This window comes from Acinonyx jubatus, chromosome E1 (genome assembly GCF_027475565.1).
Source record: "Acinonyx jubatus isolate Ajub_Pintada_27869175 chromosome E1, VMU_Ajub_asm_v1.0, whole genome shotgun sequence".
In the NCBI taxonomy this organism is placed as follows: domain Eukaryota; kingdom Metazoa; phylum Chordata; class Mammalia; order Carnivora; family Felidae; genus Acinonyx; species Acinonyx jubatus.
Window position 1 is genome coordinate 10,560,291 of NC_069397.1, and position 17,579 is coordinate 10,577,869.

At 55.0% G+C, this 17,579-nt stretch overlaps 1 protein-coding gene across 7 annotated transcripts in view; it reads right to left on the reverse strand.

Annotated features, from left to right (window-relative positions):
* Nucleotides 1-17,579, reverse strand: part of EPN2 (epsin 2) — an 85,683-nt gene that overhangs the window by 25,654 nt on the left and 42,450 nt on the right. For 5 of the 7 annotated variants that reach the window (XM_053212534.1, XM_053212532.1, XM_027047528.2 and 2 more), the window contains exon 3: nt 16,356-16,526. The exons of the other annotated variants lie outside the window; for them this stretch is intronic. In XM_053212534.1, coding sequence (XP_053068509.1) covers nt 16,356-16,526 — 171 coding nt within the window. The remainder of the gene's footprint in view (nt 1-16,355; nt 16,527-17,579) is intronic. 7 annotated transcript variants of the gene reach the window in all.

Below are 17,579 nucleotides of genomic sequence, written 5' to 3' on the forward strand. Positions count from 1 at the left end.
GGGACGAACAGGGGCCGTTAGTGGAGGCTGACCACTGATGGAGCATCAAGGGCGCAGCATCATGGCCCTGCTCCCGGGTCCCACCTGGAAGAGTTCAAAGTCCTCGTTCGCTGGGGCCAAGAATTATAAACAGAGCTAGGCCTCGACTTTATCCTCTCGGGCCTATTATGCTGGCTGAGAAAGCCAAGGGGAAAGGCTGAAGAGGAAGCCTACAAAGCCAACTTTTCCTTCAAGATACAGGCTAAAAGGAAGACCAAGAAAGACCTCCCACTGCAGGCAGACGAGAGTCTCTGGCAGTCACTCCCCACCCCCCACGGCTCCGGGGGCACCAGGCCGAGTGTAGGTGCCCACGCCCTGGGCTTCAGGAAGGATCTGGGTTCCCAAATGTGCTCCTAAAGCAAAGGCTGGCAGAGTTTCTAACACAGAGGCTTCGGCTGGCCGGCCTCGGACAATTTTGAAAGCAGAAACCGAAGCAGTCCAGGTAATAGGAAAACAGGAAATCACTTCTCAGGCCGTGTCACGATTTTCCTAGAAAGTACTTGAGCACGCCTGCAATCACATCGATGAAAGGGAAGCCACTGCGGGACACGACCTTACCAGGAAAACAGCTCTGCGTGGCAACCAGCGTGACTTCTGGTAAAACTCTCTGGTACGTGAGCCTCACGCAAGGTGACGGCCTGGCTCCACGTGTCGCCCATTGATGCTGGGCAACACAAGGCACGTCGGACAACCCGGGAAGAATGGAAGGGCACCAGGCCTCAGGGGCCCGAGGAGACCCCATCTGGGTCTGAGCACCGCCCCCACCGTTATAATCCCGTGCCTGTTAGTTGGCAGGGAAACCAGGGTTCAAAATCCTGTCCCCACCACCAACTGGCAGTGAGGCCACGTGCCAACGGCCTGACCTCTCTGGGCTTCTGTATCCACATCTGTGAGATGCAGGCCAGTGGGGCTTGTGGGAAGGGTCAGGAGCGCCCAACACACAGCTGGCTCTCCCGTGAGAATGCGCCCGGCCCCCAGGTCACTGCTCTCTGCTTCACCCCAAGGCCACCAGACTCCCTAGGGGCTGGAGCTGCCTGGCACTCACATGGAAGCCGTAAGTGGGTATCCCGTTGGACCCTGGTCCCTCCCAGGCTTCCAGGGGAGCAGGACTGGGGCCATGGTCCTTTGAGGGAGGAGCTAGGGAACAGCCTTCCAGCTTCCACCCTCCAGTGACCGGTGCCCCAGGCCAGTGAAGTTCCTCCCTCATCACTGAACTGCAGGCAAGTGCTTACTGGATCTTTCTCAATGTGGTGACATCTTCCTGTGGTTCCACGGGCCACTTCCTGAATCAGCAATGAAACCGAGGCCACCCCCACTCAGTAGCCTGGCCTGAGCTGAGGCTTCTAAACCTGTTCTCCACAGAAGACCCCCCCCCCCCCCCGCCCCGGGTCTTCCTCTCATCTCCTCACAGGGAAGAGCAAGAAACATTACTTTAGGTCAAATGAGATGAATTATGAGAAAATAAGTTCAGATTACCCCATGCAACATTAAAAGAGAAAAAATATAGATACATGGTTGGAAAAGCCAAAAAAAGGAAAAAAGGGGTGGGGGGGACACCTGGGTGGCTCAGTCAGTAGTTAATCACCCGACTTCGGCTCAGGCCATGATCTCATGGCTCGTGAGTTCAAGCCCCGCGCTGGGCTCCGTGCTGATAGCTCAGAGCCCAGAACCTGCTTCAGATTCTGTCTCTCCCTCTCTCTCTGCCCCTCCCCCACTCTCTCTCTGTCAAAAGTAAATAAGACATTAAAAAAAAATTTTTTTTTTAAAGTACAAGATGAGAAGGGCACCAAGTACCACAGTCAGGTCACTCTCAGGGCAAAGTGTGGGGTAGGGGGGGAGGCTGTGACTTTGTGACAGAGGGATAAGCCATAGCGCCCCCCACACACACCCGCCATGCTGTGGGCACCCTCTGCCTGTCACATGACATCACCCACCTCCCGTGACAGTTCGGGCAAAATCTTGGATTGGATCCCAATCTAGACTTGAAATTGATTCCCAGTTCACAGAACGACAGGGCGAGGACTGAGCCAAACACCGCCTAATGCAGTGCAGGGACAGACCCAGACCTAAGGAGTGCTCTAGGGGACAAGTGGCCCAGGCTCTTGGCGTATTCAGGTTAGGGAAAAAAGGGAAATCTGCTGCGATCAGACAGACAGAAAGGACAGGACAATGAGATGCAACATACGGTCCTGGGATGGTCTCAGTTTAGACACATCAGCTGCAAGACACTCTGGGCGCAAGTGACAAAAGCTGAGTGTGGGTGGTACGGGTGCTGCTGTTTTCGGGAGGTGCGGCCAGGGCGCCGTGGCTCACTCTTCAGGAACAGACGCGTACAGAATATTTACGGGTGGAATGTGATGATGCCTGTGACTATTTTTAAACAGTTCATCATAAACGGAAGTGGGAGCCACGCCTCTCATCCTGCCCCCATTCCTCTCCTCAGAGGAAACAGCTGTTGACATTTTCTTGTGATTCTACCCAGAAAAACGTTTCATGCCTACTCCGCGTGGATGTGCGTGGGTGTGCTTTTCTAGCATTTACGCGCAGGGAAGCACATCCATTCCTGAGGTGTGCGCCTCACCTGGGCCGAGTGTTTTCCACATGAGACGCAGCCCAGCGTGGAGGGCGGGGCTCCGATCTGGGCTCTGCCTGCCACTTCTAAGCCGGTGACCTTGGCCTAGGTCGCTAACCCTCTGGGCGCCCGTTTCTCATCTGCAAAATGGAGACAGAGTCCCTGCCTCCTAGAGTAGTTGTGAGAATTCAGTGAGCTCATCTGTGAAAGGCGCTGAGACGCTGAGACCAGGGCCTGGCGTGCGGTGCTCGTGTGACTCTTACTAGTATCTCAGCGAAGCCTCAGTCCAACTCGCAGACCCAGGCGGAGGCTGAGAGGTCACCCAGCCAGTGAGAGAGACAAAGTGTGATCCTTAAGGCCTTGTTCTTGGTTATCACTGTTTCCACAGAGGAGGTAGCTGGGGCCCAGAGAGGCTAAATGGCTTGTTCACGGACACCAGAACTCAAAGCCACACCTCAGGGCCGAATGCCATGCTCGCTCCAGCACCCTGAAGGGGCTCCGGGACTCTGTCTTTACACTCAATGTCTACCATGCCCTGCACCCCTCCAGGTATGAGCAAAGTCCCCGATCTCCCGGAGCTTGTGTGCCAGTAAGGAATAAAGAAGGCAGGGTGGGGCGCCATCGGTTAAGCGTCCCACTCTTGATCTTAGCTCAGGTCTTGATGTCAGGGTTGTGAGTTCAAGCCCAGCATTGGGCTCCCATGGCTCTGCAACAGGCAGGAAGCTTATTTTTGAAAGAAAGGAAGGAAGGGAGGGAGCAGGGGGCGGGGGAATCCCAGGCAGAGGAGAGCTTGCTCTGTGTGTTCAGAGGTCAGGGAAGGCCTTTCTGAGATGCTGGAGCAGAGGCCTGGGTGGTGGAAGGAGGTCAGACAGAGGGTAAGTGGGAGCTTCACTCACTGGGTGTGAGGCTGGTGAAGGCAGAGGGTGTCCAAAGGGCCATGATGGAAGAGCCAAGGTGGTTCTTGGGGTCCTCAGAGGGGCTTTGGCATCTAAGTGGAGCCATGATGCAGTGTGACTGGTCCCTGGGAGCAATAGTGGCAGCTTTGCCAGAGGTAAGACGTGGCTGGATTCAGTATTCACTCAACTGAGATTCTATTATACTTGAAGAGGCTCCCGGACCATCCAGCCTGAGGCCACAGGAGAGAATCTGTGGCCCTGGCCAGCCTGGCTGACACCTTGCATCCGAAGCAGTGCTTGCGATCAGCACTCAAGAGTGCCTTCTTCTGCCAGGGTGCTGTGGGCAGAACTGGGTCCCTCAAGAAGACACGGGGACGTCCTGACCACCAGCACCTCAGATCATGACCTTATTTGGAAACAGGGTCACTGCAGATGTAATTAGGGAAGACGAGGTCATGCCGAAGCAGGGTGGGCACTAAATCCAACATGGCCGGTGTCCTGACAAGACCAAGGGGAAGAGCCCCAGGCACAGACACAGGAGGGGAGGCCACGTAGGACGAGGGGGGACAGGGACTGGAACGCTTCAGCTGCCGGCCACCACCAGAAGCTAGGAAGAAGCAAGGAAGGACTCTCCCCTACAGGTTTCAGACGGAGTGTGGGCCTGGCGATACCTTGATTTTGGACCTGGGGCCCCCTGAAGGAGAGACGACCCCTTTCCGTTGTTCTAAGCTGCCTGGGTTGGTGGGCTTGCTTGCAGCAGCTGTGGGAAGCCACCGGGTCAAAGCTTTACCCATGCACAGCTCAGCGTCTTCCCACCGCCTCCCTGCACACAGCGACATGGGCATCCTCGTCCTGCAGGCAAGGAAGCACCGCCTCCCAGCTCCAGGACAGACTCTTCACTCCCCAGGGCTGCTCACGAGCCCATCTCCTCCCAGGCACCCCAGCTTGCCAGCCTCCACTCAGTTCCTAGAATCCTTCAGCTCCTCCCTGTTTTTGTGCCCATCCCGCTGTTCCGCAAGGGGGAAAGAGAGACCCCCTCAGCCAAAGTGTCAGCTCCAGCGGCACCTTCTCAATCACGTCTTCCTCAATCAGGCCAGTAGGATGCTCCTCGGGGCAGGCGTCCTTGCTGGCCTGATTCCCGCCACCCCTGGCGCCTAGAGCAGGGCACCTCGTGGCTTTCGTCTGCCCCTTTGTAATCAGTGCTTATGCACGCGGCACCGCTGACCTGTGTGCAGTCGGGCCATCTCCTCGAACTGATCTGGCCGAAGACTCCACGGCGGCAGGGGCCACGTCGGCTTCCTGACAGGCACAGAGCAAACACCTGTTCAAACACCTGTTGGCTCATTTTCAAGTTCAGTTCCCACGTCATTCGCTCCTTACCACCAGCCTGAGCCACTGGTGCTGCCCGCCTCAGTTTGGGACAGGGATAGGGAAGCCAAAGCCCAGGGAGGAAGGGAGCAGAGCCAGAACAGTGGTCCCGGTCCTCCCCCGAAGGGCTGGAGACTTGGGGGGGGGGGGGGGGGAGCAGAGACAAAAGGCAGTCCTTTTGTTTGTCTGCACGATTCAGAGCCCATCCTCTGCGTGGAAAAAAAGAGCAAGCCTATGCTGTTCTCTTTGGGCCACAGGTGAAACCTTCTCCATTTCAAGATCACCGGCTTGTGAGGTGTGGTAGGGAGGGCTCATCCACAGCATTAAGCAACGTTTTTCCCAGGGGCCCCCATCGTTCCTGCCGCGGCGTCCCCGGCTTTGTCCCCAGTGAAAGTCGCTCTCCGGGTGGGGCACGGGAGGTGCCCACAGCTCTCCAGGCAGGACCTCGGGAGGGAGGGGCCGGGGCTCGGCAGCCCATCTGGCCCCGTGGAGATGAGTGAACGCTGACACCCAAACTTGTGAGCAGGCCCAGGGTGAGGCATGAACTTCAGCGAAGATGGAATGTCGTTTAAAATTCAATCATAAGTTTGAATTCAAATAAAGAAGTTAAATGCCTATAGCAGTTTCTTAGAGTAATACTTAGAAACCGGAAACTCACTTCTAAAATGAGTATTCTGGGGGCGCGTGGGTGGCTCAGTCAGTTGAGCATCCAACCCGTGATTTCAGCTCAGGTCGTGACAGCACGGTTCGTGAGTTCGAGCCCCGCTTCAGGCCCTGTGCTGACAGTGTGGAGCCTGCCTGGGATTCTCTTCCTCTCTCTCTGCCCCTCCCCCACTTGCACGCACTCGTTCCCAAAATAAACAGACATTAAAAATAAATAAATGTTTAGAACAAACACATAAAATGACTATTCTGATAATAACTTCCATCTATTAGTAACAATCTTTAAAAAAAATTATAGTACCCCCTTTGGGCTCCGCGGCTATCAACCGAGCACTGTCTCCACAGCTGGGGGCCCGGCAAGGGGACACAACCTGTTTGGAAAGCATCTGCAATGTTTCCGGAGACAGAATGATGTTCACACGCTTCTCCATTAATGCCACTTCTGGGAACTCCACACCGAAGGCTACACTGAACCTAAGGAACCCTTTGAAAAGCAAGCCTTCTGCACAAAGAAGTTTTACCACAGCATTATTTACACTGGTGAGAAGCTGAAAACAACTCTGATCATAACAATCCACTTATGCCACGCCTCCTTTGTGTAAGGCCGTATGTGCACAGCATATATTAGCACACGTAATTTACGCCATAATCCAGGAGAGACTACCCTTATCCCTAGTTCACCAATTAAAAGACTTACGTTGGCCAGAGTGAAGTAACCTACCCAAGGTTTCACCTTTAAAACTAGCAGCAATCACAGGTCATGATCTCAAGGTTCAGGAGTTGGAGTCCCAAATCAGGCTCTGCACTTGGGATTCTCTCCCTCTCTCTCTCTCTCTCTGCCCCTCCTACTTGCTCCCTCTTTCTCAAAATAAATGAAAGAAAGAAAGAAAGAAAGAAAGAAAGAAAGAAAGAAAGAAAGAAAGAAAGAAAGAAAGAAAAACTAAGAGTAACTTTGTGGCGACATGGAAAATGCACATAGAAAGTTAGGTGAAAAGATCAGACCGCTTAACTGTATTATTTCTCACGGGAATGCAGCCTAAGGAGTCAGCTGAAGGGCAACCCTCTGTAGCCACTGCACAGGGATCCCTGAGGCCTGCGCTGACAGCCCCCCCCCCCACCCCACTAGCTCGCCCCGTCACAACACACACAACATTGGAACAGCTAGATGGCCACGAAGCTCTGAAACCGCCTGCCCAGGCCCCTTCCAGGCCCTATACTAGGTGCCCCATAGATGTGTCTGCCTCTCCTACAACAGAAGCCCATGAGGGACAAGGCTTCAGCTGCTATGGGCCCCTCACCACTCAGCGCCGGCCCTGGCCCAAGGGACTTACGAAATGAGGAAGCGAACAAACTTAATGTTTTGAAAACTGTGTTCTGCAAATGTCATGTGGTTATGAATGACGCTTGTATACTGGGCTATTATCTGCAGAACACAAAACGCTAGATTTGTTCTGTTTTCGTGGAGCGGTCTTCAGACCTGCGGTCCAGATGTCAGTACAGCCGCCTTTGGGGGATGTGGGTCTTGATCTGGCCTGCAATTCCTTTCCCGATTAGGAACCTGTTTGCTTTGCCCACAGGAAGATGGTCATAACAAAACAGCACAACCGGGGGGCTTGGAGCCTCCTGTGCTCACGGTCCAGGGCGTGGGACCCTGGCACTGAAAATGGCCGGGCCGTCTGGCGTTAGCCAGAAGAGTTAACGCAGGTCCAGCATCGGGCGGGACGAGCGAGGAAGCTCCACCCGGCGGAATGTTGAGTGCAGCTGGTAGAATGTTCACAGGGTGGGAGGAAGGGAGACAGCGCTTCTGTTACAATGTTATGAGACAAAACCCAGAGACACAAACTTGCATTTACCATGTATGCACTCCTGGAACAAAAAATGTTTAGAAAAAAGTCGGAAAGGAAATGTACCAACGTGTAAAGGAAGGCTGTGTCTTTCTGTAATAAGATTAGGGGATATTTGTCTTCTTTGTGTTGCACTTTCTACACAAACACGAATGGACACGTGTTACTTTTATAATGAAATGGCCGCAGGTCCTCAGCTCAGGTCCACCCTGGGCTTACCAGTTCGTACTGGAGAAGTGGGCCACCAGGGAGCTGGTCTGAAGGGTGCAGGTTATTCCCCACAGCTGGACTAAGCTGTCGGCAGGAGGAGACTAATTCAATCGGCACCATCAATTTCCAGCTGCTGAAAGTTCTGCCTGCCGACTGTAACTTTCTGAAAGGGCACCGCTACTGGGCATCGGCTGGAGAGAGGGAGAACAGAAGGCTTCTGCTGAACAAAAGCTGACCCGGAATGGACCACTGGAGGCGCAGTGCCCGGCCCCAGGCGCACGCTGTGAAGCCTGGGCCCAGCCCAGAGGTTCTGACTTCACTGGTCAGACGTGCAGCCCAGGCTTTGGGATGTTTTGGAACATTTAAAAGTTTCTCGGCAGCCGGCCTGAGGGCAAGTGGCTTAGAGAAAAAAAAAAAAAAGGCAGCCAGCAAGACGAGGAACAGCTTTTTATTAATAGACAAAACCCAGCATCTATGAATTACACTGTTGCTAAACTCAACCTTAAAGCACCAAGAAACTGCACAGATATGTAAAGTGTCTCTTTATTTCTGGAAAAGCCTCTAAAATATATTTCCAAGAGACTAATGCTTATGCCTGGGGCAGAACACCAAGAGAGATGAGCATAACACAGAAATACCAAGAAAGGATGGACGGACGGATGGATGGATGGATGGACGGAAGGATGGATAGAAGGAAGGTAGGAAGGAAGGAACGAATGATGGAAGGAAGGAAAGAGAAAAGAAAAGAAAAGAAAAGAAAAGAAAAGAAAAGAAAAGAAAAGAAAAGAAAAGAAAAGAAAAGAAAAGAGGAAGGGAGGAAAGAAAGAGAAAGGAAGGGAGGGAGGAAGGGAGGAAGACAGATTAAGGTTTATTTAGCATCTGTTCATTCAGTAAGTGTTTACTGAACGCCTTCCCCCGGGTCAAGCACTGTGCACTGAGCACAGACCAGGCTTCTGCTCTTGGAGTGTGTTTTAGTGCAGGGAGACAGAAAGAGAATGAAATAAATGGTAACTCAAGTAGTAAAAAGTACTGTGAACACAATAAAAGAGAGGAACGTGATATACAGGGGGTTATAAGTAAATCATACAGTCTCTTTTGCCATACCAAAAAAAACCAAACTATCTTTAGACCTTCCTTCTTATTTTTACTTAAGTACGTTTTAAATGCCCTCTTGAAGTGGACCATTTGAAGCCAGCCACTAGGGAACTGGGCAGCCATGACCCAGGCACTGTCACAGCTGTGTAACTGTTGTCGACCTTGACTTAAAGCTCCTTGTCCCTGTTTCATACTCCACTTACTATGAGCTTATGAACAACAGTTTACCTATACTACAAAGTCTGCTTTAAAGACAAACAGAGGGGTGCCTGGATGGATGGCCCAGGCGGGTAAGCACCTGACTCTTGGTTCTGGCTCAGGTCATGATCTCGCAGTTTTGTGGATTTAAGCCCTGCGTCGGGATCTGTGCTGACAGTGTGGAGCCAGCTTCGAGTCTCTCTTCCTCTCTCTCTGTCCCTCTCCCGCTCCTGCTGTCTGTCTGTCTCTCTCTCCAAATAAATAAATTTAAAAAACATTTTTTTAAAAGACAAACAGATACAAATTTTGTATTCATAATTCGACTTTCTATGGCACAAAACAACACTGACCCTTAGCTGATAATCCCCAATCAGCAACTCGGATGGCTGTGTTTCAATGTTACACTCTCTGACAATCACAGGAACTCCTTAAAATCTGGGTCCCCATTATGCAACAGTCGAAATAGGTACCCCTGCTTTTAAAAGCCATAAAAGAAGGGGGCACCTGGGTGGCTCAGTTGGTTGGGCGTCCAACTTCGGCTCGGGTCCTGATCTCATGGCTTGTGGGTTTGTGCCCCATGTCGGACTCTGTACTGACAGCTCAGGGCCTGGAGCCTGCTTCAGATTCTGTGTCTCCCTCTCTCTCTGCCCGTCCCCTGCTCACGCTCTCTCTCTCAAAAATAAATAAACATGAAAAAAAAATTTTTTTTAAAACCATAAAAGAGGGACACCTGGGTGGTTCAGTAGGTTGAGCGTCTGACTTTGGCTCAGGTCATGATCTCGTGGTTCCTGGGTTCGAGCCCCGCGTCGGGCTCTGTGCTGACAGCTCGGAGCCTGGAGCCTGCTTCGGATTCTGTGTCTCCCTCTCTCTCTGCCCCTCCCCAGCTCATGCTGTGTCTCTCCCTGTCTCTCAAAAATAAATAAATGTTAAAAAAAAAAAAAAAAACCACTTTTTTTTAAACCATAAAAGAAAAAAGCATTACACGGGATGAGCCATACGATCTTATGATTGGAACGGGTGCAGCTGTATGTTCGTTCGTCTACTCGGTGGAATCCCAGCTTTACCACTCATGACACAGTGGGTTCTGCTCAGGCCATCTCGGTGTCCTTACTGAGGAGCACCCGCCCCCCTCCTCAGGCAGGTCGAAGCGGCAGATGGACCAGTCACGGGGAAAGCAGACGGGTGGGAAGTTCACCTTGCGGCTGTCTCTGGCAACGGCCCACTCAGGGGACAGCCTCACCTGGCACATTCAGACCCACTTGGGACCCAGCCCCTGTGGCAAGAAGCAACATCTTCAGGGTCGTGTGTCAGCAACACGGCCGCCCCCGTGGGTCTGCCGACATTACTGACCAGCCTCCTCTGAGATTCTACCTCCACCTGAAGGGATTAACTCCAGAGCAAGCTAAGGCTGCCAGCCTGGCACCGGCCTCTGCCGTGGGGCTTCCTGCCTGCCTGCCTGCCTGCCTAAGATCAGGGGTCCTGTGACTTACAGGACACAGTCGCCCCAGCAAAGGGAAGTCCCGTGGATCCCATCTCCCACCAGATTCCTAGTCCATCCCTGTTGACAAAACTCTGCCGCTGAGGGCTGGGACCCCTGAGGGCCGGGAACTTTCTTCACCGGATGGCTGCCCCTGGCCTCCCCGACACTGGGGAATTACCTGGCTGGCAGCCAGCAAATGCCTCTAGGCCCTTGCACGCCCCCCCACCCCGTGCCTGGGCAGCACCGCTCAGTCCTGCACCTCAGAGCTCCCCTCCCCCTCCCCCCCTCTCAGGGGGCCTGGGCTGACCCAGGCTCCTTTCAAGTCCACACCCCACGAGGGCTTCTGAGGGACATGCGGGCTGGGTTTGTAGCTTTTAAAAAACAATAACGTATTATGATTATATATTCGCACATCTTCAAGTTTTCAAAAGCAGACCTGTGTAGGACTCCTCCCTTTTTCAGATGCCTAACCCTTATTAAAATGTCCTCTTGGGGCGCCTGGGTGGCTCAGTCGATTGGGTGTCCGACTTCGACTCAGGTCACGATCTGGCGGTTCGTGAGTTTGAGCCCCGCGTCAGGCTCTGGGCTGATGGCTCGGAGCTTGGAGCCTGCTTCCGATTCTGTGTCTCCCTCTCTCTCTGCCCCTCCCCCGTTCATGCTCTGTCTCTCTCTGTCCCAAAAATAAATAAATGTTAAAAAAAAAAAAATTAAAAATTAAATAAAATAAAATGTCCTCTTGTGTGCATGCACGTGTTTACCTGCTCCCGCTCGGCTCCCATAGTCTGGCTGGCAGGGCAGGGGCCGCAGGGGCTCTGGTTCACCCCTGAGGCTCCCTGCTGTGGAGAACCAGCTTCCCTGGAGAGTTCTGGGAAGGCCCGTACCCCTGGGCTCCTCCCAAACACGCATGCTTTCAGATTCTCCCTAATGGGCTTGAGAATGGATGAGCACCATGGAGGGAGATAACTACACCAACCCTCCAGTCCCAGGGACACCTCAAGCTCCCCCGGATTCGCACCAGGCCAGCGGGGTAGGGCTCAGGACACGCTCGGGTGGTCCGGCCGTGGGGATGCAGTCAGGATCGAGTGCTCCCCGTGAAGGCCTGTGCAGGCTGCTCTTAGGCCCCGCTCCCCCCGCTGCACAGTGGGTACCTGGCCTCCCTGGACGTCATCCGGATCCTAGACTCTTGTCCAGAAACTAAAGGGAAATCGCCCTCTTTGGTGCTGGCGGCTGAGAAGTTCAAAGCCAATTTTGGATCCGTCTCCAGCACTTATGTGTGACTCTGGTCTTATTTTGTTTTCCTTTTGCCCCTATTTAATCCTCTGGTATCGAATGTGTTTTGTAAGCCAACTCCAATCCTTTCTAGACCGAAGCAGAGCAAATAAATGGAATGCTCATAATCTCTGGTAATCACTTGGTGAGTCGCTGTCCACAGGGTCTGGGGGGCGCAGCCCTGCGTGAGGAGCTCCCAGCCCAAAAGACGGGCCGGCCTGAGGTAAGCCCCGAAGCTCTCCTGGGAGCAGAACCCAGCCACGTCGCAGGGCGGCTGCTCCACCAGCCCAAGTGTCCAAGGGGTCACCAAGACAGTGGACCCATCGGGTCAGCCCGAGACCTGGCCCCAGGTGGCGTGTGCGAACACAGAACTGCCCACTCTGGTTCTGATGCATCCGAGGGAATCAGAGAGCAGCAAGCATTTCTACTCTGTCTTCCTTCCTTCTTCCTTCCTTTGTCTAAGGACCGGAACGCTGGATGGGCCTGGGCGGCTCTGTTGGTTAAGTGTCCCGACTGCTGATTTCAGCTCAGGTCATGATCTCACGGTTCGTGAGCCTGCTTGGGATTCTCTCCCTCTCTTTCTGCCCCTCCCCAGCTTGTGTGCATGCTCTCGCTTTCAAAATAGATTTACTTTAAAATTAATAAGAAAAGAAAAGAAAAGAAAAGAAAAGAAAAGAAAAGAAAAGAAAAGAAAAGAAAAGAAAAAAAAAAAATGGGAATGCTAGTGGTTGGCCTCGCACCCAGAAACGCAAGGTACCAAACACAGGACGATGCCGGAGCAAGGCAAGCGTGGCCCGGGCTCTGGGGGTGTACGGGCTGGGCGTTCCTTCCTTCCCTCACCCGCCTCCATCCACAGGACAGATGAGGGAGGTGGCAGGTCCTGCCCTGAGTTTGGGTGTGCCTGCTGGAGGACACTGGCAGTCTTACATTCAGGTCTCCACCCGGACTCACGGGGACGATTCCCCCAGCCACCCCCCCCCCCCCCGCCATGCCACCTTTCATGTGGTTTCCCACCACCCCCAAGAACTTCTGCAGTTTCTCCACTGCCTGCTGAAGGGTGGAGGGTGGACAGAGCGGGGGGGAGGGGCTGAGGGAGGGTAACAACAGGCAGGTGGCTCACCCCTGCTCCGCCCAAGCCAGCTGCCCTGTCTGGGTGCTCTCTGGCAAACCCCAACCTCTCAGCCTGGAAAGGCTCCCCTGGGCCCCACAGCCTCCCCTGCACACGGCAGTCCTGAGCACCAGCTGCGTGCCAAAATCACATACACGGCCAACGCGCGCCAGCCCAGGGCCCAGCCTTGGGCGGGGAGGGCAGCGGGGCACCAGGGATGACACAAGTGTGAAGGAAACATGAATGCCAGGTGAGGCCAAAGAGCTGAAGCCATTGCCAGCCCAGAATTCTCCCCCAAGCCCTCGACTTCTCAGACCTTCCCCACACCTCCACCTGCATGTCTAGTAGACATTTCGCCATGGCCAGAGCATGACCCCACCTCTGCTCCCAGCCGCGCGGCTCACAGCCACCCTCACGGCGGCCGGATGATGGCAGCGGCATCCCCCCCCACCCCCACCCCGGGCTCCTCCGCCGGCAGTCCTCAACTCCTCTCCCCATGCCCCCCTCCCCACCCCACCCCACCCCCGCCGCGTCCAGTCCTCCAGCAAGCCTGCTGGCTCTCCTGTAAGACATCCCCAGGCCTCCACAGCCTGTCACCCCCCACCTGGATAAGGACAGAGCCAGAGGAGCAAGCGCGGTGAGAGAAAGTGGCTAGAAAGCTTTAGGGCAATCTGAGATAGCTACAACATCCACAGGCCGATACATTGTATCGGTCTGAGACGGATCCGGAATTGAAAGAACTGCTCCCGGCCAGAGGCAGTTTGAGAAGGGCCCCCCACCTTCGCCAGCCTCGGGGCAGGCCTCACCCGCCACTCCGCCTCACTCAGCTCTAGCCCCACTGGCCCTTCCGGTCTGCCAACAACCCCCTCCCCGCCCCCCAGCACACTCCACCTGAGGGCGTTTGCACTGCCTCTTCCGAGCCTTCACGCGAGCACTCCTCATCCCCCTTTGACCCTGGCTCCAACATCACTTTCTCAATTAGGCTTATCCCGACACCCTCCTTAACACTTGCAGACCACCCTCCCCACTCCTCAGGCTTGGCTGGGCATGCTCATGCTTGTTTGGTTTTTTTCTGCCTTTCTCCAAAGCACTCACCACATAATATCCTGTATGGCGTCTTACGTACGTTTATTGTCTCTCTTCCCCTGAGTAGGGGCGGAGGACTCTGCTTTGCGCTTGGGCACACGACAGGAACTCGATACTTGCTGAGTGAAGGAGGGAATGTGGGAGCCAGAGGGCAGCTGGGGCAGGCTTCGCAGAGACAACCTGGAGTGCTGCCTCCAGGTGGACATCCGCACACCTAGGCTGACAGAGGGCAGCCAAGGACCCCCAGGGGAGTTGCCTGCCGTGTCAAAGGCTCTGGCCTGGACCCTGGAATCTAGAGGATCTCTCCCAAGACCCAGGGTCAGGGTCTCATTTCTCAAGATGGAAGGTGGACAAGAGTGGCGGGGGGGAGGGCGGCTAACCGCAAGGAAATCAGTGAGAAAGCAGACACTGAATTGAGGTCATGGAACTAGAGAGGAAGGACAGAATTTGTGAGGTTTCCAAGGTGGGCCGATGTATGCGGGAGGCAAAAGGGAGGAAGGAGGCACGGAGAGGATCAGATGGGTACGGCTCGTGGAAGGACGGTCTCCTCAAACACCGGCATGGTTACTGTGGGTCAGAACAGCCACCCAGCAGTGAAAGCCTCCCCGCAGTGCGTGCTCTCCCACGAAGGGGCTTTCTCAGCCGTCTGCCTCCCCTGCCCCACACTGAGTCTGCACCCGTGCCCACAGGGCCTTCTCTGCGGGGTCTGGGGTCCTAAGTGTGCCCCGCCCACACGCCTCCTCCAGGATCACGGCCTGCATTTCAGGAGACCACTTCCCGAACGGCCAGTGTCCGTCTGACTCCTCCACTGCCGGATTCCAAGCCGGCGTGTTCAAAGCAAACCCACCGACGTGCGTACGTGAAGCACTTACCTTGCACTGAACACTGTTAGGTGCTAAGAACGGACAGAAAGTCGTCGCGGGCGGGGGTCCTGCTCTCCAGCAGCCTAAGGATGGGCAACGTGTGAGATACAGAGAGGGACGCGCACACTAACCAGTTGAAGGATGGAACGTGGCACCGTGTGACCCTTGTTTGCCCCAAACTCTTCTGGGACACGAGAAGCTGCCAAAAAGACCTACTCATTTTGAGCCCCAATTTCTACCAGAGCTGCAGAAGAAGAGAAATCCACATGGACCGGGCACCTCGAGCAACCTGCCAGATGTGTGCGTGCAGGGGAGGCGCCCCGGTGGAAGGAACCAGAGGGGACAAGACTGGCCTGGTGGCGCAGGGTGTGGTCCGGTCCACAGCGGGAGAGGTGGGCAGCAGGGCGGCCTAATTTTAATATGCACATGTCCCAGCAGAGCCAACCTGCCACCAGGAGAGCTGGTGCAAGACTCCAAACACACCTTCCCGGTTACTGAATGAAATCCGGGAAAAACAAAGGGGGGCCCCGGAGTCCTGGGGGGAACACTGGGAACCTGTAGGAACGGCCGCCAAAGATCTGGTGGAAGACACGGTGTGCGACCCAAGGGCCTTTGGATGCTCCTTCAAAACACACTTCCTTTTCATCCTGCAGAGTGCAAAGCCGGTCCTCCTCACAAAATCCTGCACACGCTGTTAGGGGAAGACAGGAGCACAAAGGAAACCATCCCAGAGCTAGATCTAGTGACCACACAAATACCCGAGTCAAACAAAGCTGTAATATTGATGAGGCATGAATGAACAGTAACTGTTTCCAGGGCTGAATAAAGGCGGGCCACCTTATCGGGGAGGTCACACAGAGGCTCTCCGTTGGTGCCCCTTCTAGTAAGAACAGGCGAGAATAGCTCTCTTCTCTGTGTGTGGGGGGCGGGCGGCGGGGGCGGGGCACTCGGGCCGAAGGTTGATCAGACTGAGAACGTTTTCTTGGAGGCAACAGAAAAAATCTGCTTTCGGTTTAACCTGCAATAGTTGCAGCCTCTGACCGGGACACATTGTTAATTAGTCAAAAGAGAAGCCCCGCTTTTAGTTACCCATTGAATTAGGTATCTTCAAACACTGTGACCTAGAATCGACAGTACAGCTAACTCTCTGTTTACCACGGTAATGGGGATTTCTGGAAGGGCAGCAGTTAATTGAGAAGCAGAAACAATCCCATTTTGTCCTCATCAAGGCACATATCACTGCATCAAGGCTGATGGCTTCCAACGAGCGTCCACCGAGGCCCTCGGGTCTGCCCACCACTGTGAGATCTAAGCCGCACCCTTCTGGCTCAACAAGCCAAAGGGTGTCTGGCCCCCACCACACCTGGGTCTGGCAGACAGCGGGGCCCGGTCCAAATTTTCAGGGCGTGGGGACACCGGGAAAGCACGGACAGTCACCCCATGCCTCACCCAAATGGCAACAGGACTTCTGGCGAGTGACACGTGGTGGTGCGAGGGGGGCTCTCAGGGAGACAGGAAAAAGGGGGCCCTGGGTCCGCGGGAGGGTGGACCGAGAGGCCGGGGAGGAGACAGGGAGAGAGTTGGCTGTACTGACACACAACAAGCACACCCCCAGCAAGCCGCCCAGCGTTTCCAGGAAGGAGAAAAGCAAACCGCCGTCCCACCTCGGGCTGCGCGGTCACAAGTGAGGCAGGGCTGGGACCAGTCGCCATTTGGGCGGGAGGCCAGCCCCAGGTGCGGCAGGAAGGGGTGGCGCTGGCTCAGCGGCTGCAGCTCCTCGCTCTGACCCAGCGGGGCCCCTGCGCGGTGCTGGGGGCACAGCGAGGCCTCGGGCGCTGTCGGGCAGGGACACACACACACACACACACAGAGAGAGACATGCCGTTAGAGGGAGTGGGAGCGGCACGGTGCGGGCCGGGGCCGGGGCCCGGGCCCGTGGCGCTCGGGGGCGGCGGACAGCCCGCTGACCACATTCTGACCCTGAACATGCAGCTCGAGCTCAAGGTCTGAGGGAACCGGAAAGCGTCAGGGCTGGGGCCGTGACAGCATCCGGCAGGCCAGCAGCAGAAGGCCGGCAGGCCTGCCACCGGTGCCCGACCCGAACCCCCGGCTCCCGCACGGGGAACGTCCCACAAGCTGTTGATGGACGGGATGCTATTCTAGCTCTCGCTTCGGATCCTCTGGCTTCTGGACAAAAATGACCGCAACAGGCACGTCGCGAGAAGGGCAGCTCCCAGTGGCTGCAGAGCACAGGCGCGTCCACTTCCCAGGCAGGAAGCCGAGGCAGCCTGAGACCAGCTCAACCCACAGCCAGCACTTTTGGGGGGTGGGGCGGCTCCTTGAGGGCAACAAACGAGCTCTCCCTTTAAAGGGCAATCGTCACCACTTTGGTGATGAACCTGGCCCAGACGGAGACTTCTGGAGACGCAGGTCGCTTTCCTTCTCGTGCGGTCTCACGAGGGTCACCACCTACGCTTCAGCAGAGCCGTTCAAACTGAGAGGGAAACAGCCACGACTAGAAACAGGGACAAGAAAAACGCTAACCTCTCCAAGCTCGGTCATAATTTGGAATTCCTAGGGAAGTCCAGGAAGTCTGGCTTTGGTACACAAATCTCCCATTTGACACATTTCTCAAAATGCTGCTGGTGGCAGGACAACGTCAAACTGACACCTGCAGGCGGGAGCCGTTAGTAGGTGGTCGGCCAGCAGAACCAATGACCACACAAAGACCGACAGGCGTTTGTCAGGCTACAAACAATTTCCTTTAAAAAAAAAGAAAAAATGGGGTGGCTGGGTGGCTCAGTTGGTTAAGTGTCCAACTTCGGCTCAGGTCATGATCTCAAGGTTTGTGGGTTCGAGCCCCGCATCGGGCTCTGTGCTGACGGCTC